The following is a 12,011-nucleotide window of genomic DNA, read 5'->3' as shown; positions in this document are numbered from 1 at the left end:
ATCTTACGCACTTTCGAGAAAAAAATTCGAATAGGTGGACAATTTTTTCGGAAAATTAAAAAATTTTAAATCGTTAAAAAAAAATTATTTTCGGTTGCAGGGGTCAATTACAATCATTTTTGGTCATTACACATACCCTCGAAATCCTACGCACTTTCGAGAAAAAAATTCGAATAGGTGGACAAATTTTTTGAAAAATTAAAAAATTTCAAATCGTTCTAGAAAAATTATTTTTGATTGCAGGGACCAATTACAATCATTTTTGGTCAATAGACATACCCTCGAAATCCTACTTACTTTCGAGAAAAAAATTCGAATAGGTAGACAAATTTTTCGACAAAATTAAGAAATTTCAAATCGTTCTAGAAAAATTATTTTTAATTGCAGGGACCAATTACAATCATTTTTGGTCAATAGACATACCCTCGAAATCCTACTTACTTTCGAGAAAAAAATTCGAATAGGTGGACAAATTTTTCGACAAAATTAAAAAATTTCAAATCGTTCTGGAAAAACTATATACATTTTCGGGGGTCAATTACAATCATTTTTGGTCAACAGACATAACCCCGAAATCCTACGCACTTTCGAGAAAAAAATTCGAATAGGTAGACAAATTTTTCGACAAAATTAAGAAATTTCAAATCTTCCTGGGAAAATTATTTTTAGCTAGAGGGGTCAATTACAATCATTTTTGGTCGATAGACATACCCTCGAAATCCCACCTACTTTCGAGGAACAAATTCGAATAGGTGGACAAAGCGAGCCGCACTTACGAGTTGTATATCGATGGTTTACGAACCTTATGAACATGAAGACGCCAGTGGGTACCAGCGCTCTGAACACAGCTTTCCAGCTCGCCATAACCGTAAATTTCTGCTTGGCCGTTAACGGAAGTCGTGGATCCGTGGCGGTTTGGGGCGGCGTCTTCACGGTCGCCAATTTCCCAAGTTCGCAGCCCATGGTCGGGGGATCGGTTTTCTTCCCTCCACGGAAATAAAGAAGCACCAACACCACGACGGAACGATTCCCCGTGGAACCGAACAATTATTACGCTTTCCGGAGCTAAATCCGAACCAGGTTTCACCTCCCCCCCCCCCCCAATCGAGCCTCGTTAACCTTCGACTCGCATCAACGACACCTGATAGGAACCAATCCGATCGAAAAAAAAAAAAAACGACCGAACACTTTTAATTAAGCAGCCGTTTCTCCCGCGAACTCACGGAATCACCGTTAATAACCGTTTTCTCGAATATTCGTGCAACGCCGTTACACGAACGAGCACACCTCGAACACCGTCGACGATTCGGTTACCATTGCACGAAAACGAGGCTACTATTCGATCGGGAACGTCGAACCATCCACTCTCGCGATTCCTATTCGTTCATTCTTCGGCTGCCTTTCACCCCCGACGGTCCCTCGACGCTGATTCCGCGATAACTTTGACTTTGGTCGGTTCGAGTTTCACGGAATCCATCTTCATCCGTGGACCACGACTCGTTCTAAGGACTCGTGGTCTCCATCTTTGGGAAATCCATCCGAGTTTCTTCGCGATCGACGAACGCCCGAGTTCTGTGACTGAAACGAACGGAAAACGTCGAGGTTAGAATCTGGACGACGAGGAACGGTGGACTTTGTGGAAACCGTGAGATTCCTTCGTCTGTAACATCTAGCGAATTTCCGATTCGACCATGTATTTAATTTTGCAATTTCGTCGATTAATCACCGCGATGATGAATATTAAATAAGTTTTCTAATCCCAGTTCGAAGCACGTAAACTGGCGAGAGCCTTTTGTTCCAGGAAACTTTGACGATGATAAAAATTATGCTTCGTAATGTACACGGCGTGTGGAAAAGAAGGGTTCTGGGAATAGAGGTCTCCAGGCGTAACAGTGACTTTTTAATGGGATTTCTGCACAGTGAAACTAATGATATCTGGGTTTTAGGGAAGGACGGTTAATATTTTTACGAGATATTTAATGTTAAATGGTTGGCTACATTCATCCGTTGTAATACTACTTAACTTAACAACTATGGCCGTAACGTAGATTGCTAGGCGTTTGCCAGCCAAATCGATGTTCTTTTCCCAGTGGTTCGAGCACCGTTGGGACTTTTCTCGTACAAAATGAATCTTTTTCTCGTTATTACGTCTTCTTTATTGCATATTGTATTACTTCTATTTCAATTTCTTAATTATTCCTTCTATCCACGTTGCAATTCATACTCTGTTGATATTTAAGGTTAGGTTTCCCATGGAAACTTTATAACCTGTCTCGACAATTGTAATACAATAAGAAAATAATTTCACTTCTTTACTGTATCTATAACACTGAACAAATCAAGAACAATAAATAAACGTCGAAACAATTGAAAAGATGCTGCAGAATCGTTCCAAGACCGCGTTTGATAAATTATTCATTACAAACTTGTTTTATATCACGCAATACATAAACGATGCAAGAAAAATAACCAAAACTAAATGTACACGGTCCAATAAAAATTGTAACAACGATAAAAATCAAAGAGTTTGAACGCCAAACTATAAAATACGAGAATGTTTTGTTAGAGAACGCGTGGAACTGAAATAATGTAACGAGATGGCGCAGTCGACACAGCTATCGAAATTAATATTTAAGGTTAGGTTATATAACTTGTCACGACAAAATAATTTCACTTCTTCTTTACTGTATCTATAACACTGAATCACTCAAGAATAATAAATAAACGTTGAAACAATTGAAAAGATACACAGTCCAATAAAAATTGTAACAACGATAAAAATCAAAGAGTTTGAACGCCAAACTATAAAATACGAGACATGTTTTGTTAGAAAACGCGTGGAACTGAAATAATGTAACGAGATGGCGCAGTCGACACAGCTAACTAAGAAAATTAATATCTAAGGTTAGGTTTCCTATGGAAACTATAACCTGTCTCGACAATTGTAATACAATACGAAAATAATTTCACTGTTTATTTACTGCATCTATAACACTGAACAAATCAAGAACAATAAATAAACGTCGAAACAATTGAAAAGATGCTGCAGAATCGTTCCAAGACCGCGTTTGATAAATTATTCATTCCAAACTTGTTTTATATCACGCAATACATAAACGGTGCAAGAAAAATAACCAAAACTAAATGTACACAGTCCAATAAAAATTGCAACATCGATAAAAATCAAAAAGTTTGAACGCCAAAGGATAAAATACGAGAATGTTTTGTCAGAGAATGCATGGAACTGAAATAATGTAACGAGATGGCGCAGTCGACACAGCTATCGAAATTAATATTTAAGGTTAGTTTTCCCATGGAAACTATAACCTGTCTCGACAATTGTAATACAATAAGAAAATAATTTCACTTCTTTACTGTATCTATAACACTGAACAAATCAAGAATAATAAATAAACGTCGAAACAATTGAAAAGATGCTGCAGAATCGTTCCAAGACCGCGTTTGATAAATTATTCATTCCAAACTTGTTTTATATCACGCAATACATAAACGATGCAAGAAAAATAACCAAAACTAAACGTACACGGTCCAATAAAAATTGCAACATCGATAAAAATCAAAGAGTTTGAACGCCAAAGGATAAAATACGAGACATGTTTTGTTAGAGAACGCGTGGAACTGAGACAATGTAAACCAGATGGCGCAGTCGACGCAGCTATCGAAATTAATATTTAAGGTTAGGTTATATAACTTGTCTCGACAAAATAATTTCACTTCTTTACTGTATCTATAACACTGAATCACTCAAGAATAATAAATAAACGTTGAAACAATTGAAAATATACACAGTTCAATAAAAATTGCAACATCGATAAAAATCAAAGAGTTTGAACGTCAAAGGATAAAATACGAGAATGTTTTGTTAGAGAACGCGTGAAACTGAAATAATGTAACGAGATGACGCAGTCGACACAGCTATCGAAATTAATATTTAAGGTTAGGTTATATAACTTGTCACGACAAAATAATTTCACTTCTTCTTTACTGTATTTATAACACTGAACAAATCAAGAACAATAAATAAACGTCGAAACAATTGAAAAGATGCTGCAGAATCGTTCCAAGACCGCGTTTGATAAATTATTCATTCCAAACTTGTTTTATATCACGCAATACATAAACGATGCAAGAAAAATAACCAAAACTAAATGTACACGGTCCAATAAAAATTGCAACATCGATAAAAATCATAAAGTTTGAACGCCAAAGGATAAAAGACGAGAATGTTTTGTTAGAGAACGCGTGGAACTGAGACAATGTAAACCAGATGGCGCAGTCGACGCCAGAATAAGTCGAAAAATTAACGTCGCCGGAGATGGAAGAGATTTTCTGTTTAGATAACGTCACCGTCCTCCTACGGCGAAGAAAATAATGTCTGTATTATTATACAGGGTGTCTAGAACGAAAAGACATCGACTCGAGACAGGAGAAAGAAGAAAAGTTCCGGGAAACATACATTTGGAAATGTTCCCTCGAAGAGTTATCGCTGGGGAAACTTTACGTAATACATTCTACCGGGGATACTAAGAAAATTGTAGTAAATAAAACTCGCGGACGTAGGTTGCGTACATCGACGATGATTTATTGGAAAAGTTGATCGAAATGTCTGCCACCCTCTGACAGTTATTTTTCTTCTATATTTAACGATACAAGTCTATTTATTGGGACGAAATTTTCGTCGATGCGAATGATTTTATGGAACCGCTGGACTGTTTATTCGAGCTACGTAAACATTCGAACAGAAACGCGATCATATTTATGTCCAGTCGACGTCGTTATCCGTGTCAGATAGCGAAGATAGCGATAATGAATTAGTTCCCAGACGTATCAACGCCCTCCATTTTTTAAATACGGCTATTAATGGCCGACAACACAGGTGCAAATAAAATAAATCTACGATGTTTGGAATTGCACTGATATTTTTTTATATATTTTCTATTCACACTCGATGCTTACTGAACGATCAAATTATTTATACCGAACGAAGAATTCAAATAATAATAATCGTGTTTAATTAATGCTGGAACGAATTATTCTTGCGTTTTAATTTAAGGAGTAAATTTCATCTTGGCGAGTAGAAAATGCTTGTCAAGCGATCGGGAACAAAGCCAGGGAATTTTTAAAAGAGTATGCACTTTTCTCTGCGAAGACGTAAAGCGTGGGTGGAGGGGGAATATTTAGATCACTTTTTCTAGATATGGAAGCGGAATGCTGGAAGATAATCGTTTGGTCGCAAACTGCGTGCAATTAAGGAAAGAAAACAAATGATTTGTATTATAAAAATCGAAAATTGTTATTAACTATTATGAGATTTATTTTTCTTGTTACTCTTGGTTTTTCGAACGGGATATATTTGCTTAGTCAGATTATTCGGTTCAAGATTTTTTAATTAACAGTCACTTTAATTGTTAATGTGGAAGTATAGTGTTTAGATTGATCGAGAAATCAAGCTTCGTAGGAACGAATAAACGTATCATCTTTTTCCATATCGATTTACTAGGAACATTTATACCTACTTACAAAGTACAGAGAAATATCATTCCAAAGCGATTAAGTGGAAGCAGTCACTCGAACTCCCAGTTAAATAAGATTATAACAAAGGAATATATTATACGCTGCTTCCGGTGAAAAGTCTGATATCGACCCTATTTACTGATAAATCTTTTTTAACTGTAAATAAACCGTGTTACTCGATCTAATATACTTAAACGTCGCTCGACAAAAAGAAAGTGTATTTTTCTTCTTGATAGAATTTTTTTTTTCACAGTCAAATTCGATCCAAAAATGTTTAAACGTGGAACTCGAGGTTAATGGTTAAATGGTTATCTTCTGCGAGATAAAATAAATTTGTAATTTTGTAAACTTCGAAAAGAAATTGTTAGAAATAATTCAATCGAAAATAGGAATTAAATTCCACGATACAATTTCCAATATTCTGCAATAATAAAATGAATTTGTAATTTTGAAAATTCTGAGAATAAATTGCCATAATTATTCAAAAATAATCGGAGGTAATTCAATCAAAAATAGGAATTAAATTCTATGATTCAGTATTCAATATTCTGCAATGATATAATGAATTTGTAATTTTGAAAATTCTGAGAATAAATTGCCATAATTGTCCAAAAATAATCGGAGGTAATTCAATCAAAAATAGGAATTAAATTCTATGATTCAGTATTCAATATTCTGCAATGATAAAATGAATTTGTAATTTTGAAAATTCTGAGAATAAATTGCCATAATTGTCCAAAAATAATCGGAGGTAATTCAATCAAAAATAGGAATTAAATTCTACGATTCAGTATTCAATATTCTGCAATGATATAATGAATTTGTAATTTTGAAAATTCTGAGAATAAATTGCCATAATTGTCCAAAAATAATCGGAGGTAATTCAATCAAAAATAGGAATTAAATTCTATGATTCAGTATTCAATATTCTGCAATGATATAATGAATTTGTAATTTTGAAAATTCTGAAAATAAATTACCATGTTTACCTTTGGTATTGTCCAAAAATAATCGAAGGTAATTCAGTCAAAAATAGGAATTAAATTCCACGATTCAATTTTCAATGTTCAGTATCGAGGTTTGATTTAAAGAAAGAAAATCATGTGCATAAGTTTGCATCTCATTATCGACGTATAGCACTCTGAATGCACGTCCTTGTTTATTTTACAACGTAAGTTCGGCTACGCAAGCAAGAAAATATAGGAAACCAGTAACAACGTTGATGATAAATATTGATACAAGTCTAAAGCTAGCGAAGAACGACCGATAATTGTTTGGAACGAATTGGAACGAAACGAACGCCTCGAATAGCGTGAAAACGATAATGTCGCGTTGTCCAGCTAAATCAACAATTTTTGTTCGTTATTCGTTAATGAAATAAGAAATACAGTTGAGGAACAAATGAAAAAACAATAGTCTTAAATTAATAGTACTCAAAGCATGTTTTAAATTTAGTATTGTTTTTAATTTATTCTTATATGTAGTATAATAATTCTGAAATGTGGTATAAATAAATGTAGCAAAGTTAAATGCAATTAAAAGTCGTTAAATCCTGTTACCACTCTTGTTTTAAACGTAGTAACGACAGAATTGTCACCCGGTTCGTTTAACATTAAACAAACAATTATCTTTGACATTTGCATTGTGTCTTTAAACGCAGGGAAATTAATCGATTAAATACCTCAGTTAAAAAATAACAACGATCGCTTAAATGTTACGAATACGTTTGGAAACTCTTGGAAGGGTGATTTTCGGAATAACGATATAATACAATATCAGGTTCGGAATAATTACGATTTTAGCATCGTGACTTTGCTAATTTAAATACGAGATCCTTAAAGAGATGCGTCACTCGGAGCTGAATCACGAGGCGGTAATTGAAAAGGAAAAGTCGCGAGCAACTGTTAAATCAGCAGAATTTGTTTTCCGCGGAAAATCTCAACTCGTTCGAGAAAGAACCAGAAAAATAAATTTACAATATTTATAAATATCGTAAATAGTCCGATGCTAAAAGTCTCTCGAAAAGAAAAAACTCTAAAAAAATTAAAAAATCGAAAAATACGAGGGTAGCTTCTCATCGAGCGATTTCGAAAACGAAAGAAACCGGGAAGGAAAAGAACGAAGAATCGCTAGGCTGTATCTATCCTAAGCCTTAGAACGGATCAAACGAGGAAAATAGAAAAAAAAAAAATCGTTAATCGCTTCGAGGACAAAAAGATCGATAAAACGATGTTAGCGTACGAAACGAGGGTCTGAAAGCGACGGACGGTGGAGGAAGCGACGTTTAAGCGAATCGTCCACCGATCCGTCCAGTCCTGCTCGAGGGGTGGAGAAGGGTAGAGCCGAGGAAGAATCACCTGGAACATAAAACGCGACGTCCGTACGCGTATATTCGAATCGTCGTCGCGGCAATCGATTCGCAACGCGATTTTACGGGAACTTCCCCCGTTGCTCGTCAGCCGGAAGACGCTGGTGCACCGTGTACGCGTCCGTGTTCCTGTTCCCTTTTCCTGACCTCGCGTCCTGTGGACGAGAGTCGAGAGGACGCCCCGTTGGCGCGCACATATCCTCAACGGCACATCCTTCGGTGCACGAGAATGTCCGCTTTCTAAACTACGGGCGCGTGTGTCTCTCTCGACGGGGTTACAGTTACTCGCGGGCGCGCGCACAACGATTCACGGCGTCGACGAGGGCGTTCATCCGCGCGACCAACGGTTCCCGGAGGACCAGGATTTTCGGCTAGGATTCCCCACTGGCCGCCCCGTCGTTCCCTGTCTTCTATCTTTAGAACGTCTCCCGGGGCTCTGGACGTGAACGCGACGACGAGAGATATCGGGACGCGCGCGCGACCGTGTGTGTGGCTTTTAGCCCAGACAAGCCGAGACTGAGCCACCAGTAACAAGTGCCTCAGGACGAGCATGCACATGCGCAGCCACCTTCACCCCCTTGTCTTTTCGGCCTCCCCCGTTCCCCTCCCGCCCACCCCTTCTCCCTCTATAGCCCGCCATCAACGCGCCTCGATACAACCTGCGAACAATTAATCGAGCATTTTGCATTTTCCTTCGCTGGACCGAATGTGCTTTTCTTCCCCGTTCTACACCCTCTCGCGGGGGATGTGTGTCCAGCGACAACATGGACACTGGGGTAGAGGATGCAGGGACGATGGAGGGTGCTCGAGAACGAATTCTTTTCTTTTTGGGAACACACACACACCTATTCTCCTCCTCTGGGGGTAATTCTTTGGGACGATTTCGAGTTTTGTGATTTCGAGGGTTGCAAAGTCGATTGACTGTTTTTTTTCGGAGATTTTGTTGTAAATCTTTGTTGTAAAGATTGTGTCTCTATTGTCTTCGTTTGACAAAACTGTATTTTTTAGTTCGATTTTAAAGAGAGTGTAAGAGTGACTAAAACACACACCCCTTGGGAACACACACACCTATTCTCCTCCTCTGGGGGTAATTCTTTGGGACGATTTCGAGTTTTGTGATTTGGAGGGTTGCAAAGTCGATTGGTAGACTGTTTGTAGACTATGGTTTTGGATTTCTCTTAGAATCTTTGTTGTAAAGATTGTGTCTCTATTGTCTTCGTTTGACAAAACTGTATTTTTTAGTTCGATTTTAAAGAGAGTGTAAGAGTGACTAAAACACACACCCCTTGGGAACACACACACCTATTCTCCTCCTCTGGGGGTAATTCTTTGGGACGATTTCGCGTTTTGTGATTTGGAGGGTTGCAAAGTCGATTGGTAGACTGTTTGTAGACTATGGTTTTGGATTTCTCTTAGAATCTTTGTTGTAAAGATTGTGTCTCTATTGTCTTCGTTTGACAAAACTGTATTTTTTAGTTCGATTTTAAAGAGAGTGTAAGAGTGACTAAAACACACCCCTGTTTTTTATTATTTCGAATTCTCTTCTTCTTAGAAAACTGAACACACAACACACCCCTCCTGTACACTATAGATAAGGTTTTTATTAGTGAATATAGATTCTATATTTTACATTAGTTTGGATTTTGTTAGGAAACTTGGTAATATGGTCTTTTTTCTGTATGGAGGGGAAGTAATGAGCGAAGTAGCAGGAAGAAAGTAAAGAAGAAAAACGTTTTCGACCTAACAAACCCCGCGTTGGACGCCAGAACACTGAATGATCCGTCGAGGAACGTGTATATATGCAACCACACTGTTGGTTGAGCACTCGCGAGAGAGAAAAGTCGAGCGCGGCCCTCTGCTGGCGAGGGAGGTGTCGCCACCTGACCCAGACCTAACCTTAACCCCTTGACGCACGATTTAATTCCAAATAATTTACGTATAGTGTTTAATTTTGTTTAAATTTGTTCCTACAAGGAATAGCCACCGAAAAGAATAGATTCGTCTTAGGAATACCTCGTGAATGTAAAAATGTGTTGATTTTAATATACCAAATTCGATGACGAACGAGTAGCCTCATTATTGCGAAGCTTGCGACGAGATTTAAGAATTCGAATTAGATCGCAATCTTAAAGGACAAAGTATTCGACCGTAGTTTTTAAAATTCAGTCGATGGTGTCGTTGCAGGTGATTGTTGGCAATAATCCACGTTTCGGAGATAACAATCTACAGGTGAACGTTAGCCATTCAACGATCGTTCGTCGCTTGGCAAAGATTGGCAAAGGAGGATCGATAAGTGGGTTTCGCCTAACTTGAGCGACGTTTAAAAGCTTAAGTGCATGGGAAAGTCGCATCGATATTATCGAGAAGCAAATGAAATCCGCACTTCGAACAAATCACGTCGCTTGTTACGATCGGAATAAATATCTCGATAAAAACAAAATGGAACACTTCGTTCTAAAAGCGTTCGAAAAAATTCATCTTTAGAGCAATTTAAATTTACTTTCGTCAGTCTTGAAATCTATCTTGTGCGTACTAATTGCAATTATCTATTAACGAACGTTAATAATTATGATAGAAATTAATAATTATGATTATCGAGCGATCAATAAATGATTAACAGAATCAATTAAAGCGATTGTAATCATTAGTTTATTTCATTTATAATTTCAATCGGTTAATAGGAAGTTGTTTGTTTGTAGTTATATTAATTTCATTACCATTCTGTGTATATACCGTAGCAGTATCTCATTAGATTATTACAAATTACTGATTAATTACTTCAAATTACAAATACAGGGTGTTCGGCCATTCTTGGGAAAAATTTTAATGGGGGATTCTACAGGTCAAAATAAGACGAAAATCAAGAATACCAATTTGTTGATGGAGGCTTTGTTAAAAATTTATTAACGTTTAAAGTTCCGCCCTTACTGATTTTTTTCTCGAAAATGCGCAAGATTTCGGGAGTATGTCTATTCACCAAAAATGATTGTAATTGACCCCCACAACCGAAAATAATTTTTCCAAAACGATTTGAAATTTTTTTTTTCCGTCGAAAAATTTCACACCTTCTCGAATTTTTTTCTAGAAAGTGGATAGGATTTCGAGGGTATGTCTATTCACCAAAAATGATTGTAATCGACCCCTGCAACTAAAAATAATTTTTCTAGAACGATTTGAAATTTTTCTATTTCGTCGAAAAATTTAGGTACCAAATTAGATTTTCGGTAAGGAATTTTTTTCTCGAAAGTAAGTAGGATTTCGGGGGTATGTGTATTCACCAAAAATGATTGTAATTGACTCCCACAACCGAAAATAATTTTTCCAAAACGATTTCAAAATTTTTTTCTCCCTCGAAAACTTTCACACCTTCTCGAATTTTTTTCTAGAAAGTGGGCAGGATTTCGGGGGTATGTCTATTCATCAAAAATGGTTGTAATTGACCCCTCTAGCTAAAAATAATTTTTCCAGAACGATTTGAAATTTTTCTTTTTCGTCGAAAAATTTAGGTACCAAATTAGATTTTCGGTAAGGAATTTTTTTCTCGAAAGTAAGTAGGATTTCAGGGGTATGTGTAATGACCAAAAATGATTGTAATTGACCCCTGCAACCGAAAATAATTTTTCCAGAACGATTTCAAAATTTTTTTCTCCCTCGAAAACTTTCACACCTTCTCGAATTTTTTTCTCGAAAGTGGGTAGGATTTCGGAGGTATGTCTATTCATCAAAAATGATTGTAATTGACCCCTCTAGCTAAAAATAATTTTTCCAGGACGACTTGAAATTTTTTTTTTTCGTCGAAAAATTTAGGCACCAAATTAGATTTTCGGTAAGGAATTTTTTTCTCGAAAGTAAGTAGGATTTCGGGGGTATGTGTATTCACCAAAAATGATTGTAATTGACTCCCACAACCGAAAATAATTTTTCCAGAACGATTTCAAAATTTTTTTTTCCCTCGAAAACTTTCACACCTTCTCGAATTTTTTTCTAGAAAGTGGGCAGGATTTCGGGGGTAGGTCTATTCACCAAAAATGATTGTAATTGACCCCTCTAGCTAAAAATAATTTTTCCAGAACGTTTTGAAATTTTTGAATTTAATTGTTAATAACTT

The 12,011-nt window shown here is 36.7% G+C and overlaps 1 protein-coding gene across 3 annotated transcripts in view; it reads right to left on the bottom strand.

Annotated features, from left to right (window-relative positions):
- The window catches only part of LOC143347707 (globin-1), a 56,129-nt gene that overhangs the window by 21,439 nt on the left and 22,679 nt on the right, over positions 1-12,011 (bottom strand). Inside the window, exons 1-2 of one of the 3 annotated variants that reach the window (XM_076777141.1) lie at positions 7,893-8,397; positions 803-1,578 (exon numbers count right to left, since the gene is read on the bottom strand). In XM_076777141.1, coding sequence (XP_076633256.1) covers positions 803-963 — 161 coding nt within the window. In that variant the 5' untranslated portion in view covers positions 964-1,578; positions 7,893-8,397. Of the gene's footprint in view, positions 1-802; positions 2,285-7,892; positions 8,398-12,011 lie in introns of those variants that run through there. The other 2 variants (XM_076777142.1, XM_076777143.1) reach the window with 2 other exon arrangements.

Source organism: Colletes latitarsis, chromosome 11, assembly GCF_051014445.1.
Source record: "Colletes latitarsis isolate SP2378_abdomen chromosome 11, iyColLati1, whole genome shotgun sequence".
In the NCBI taxonomy this organism is placed as follows: domain Eukaryota; kingdom Metazoa; phylum Arthropoda; class Insecta; order Hymenoptera; family Colletidae; genus Colletes; species Colletes latitarsis.
Note: the sequence above shows the minus strand (reverse complement) of the source record. Positions and strands in the feature narration are given on the sequence as shown.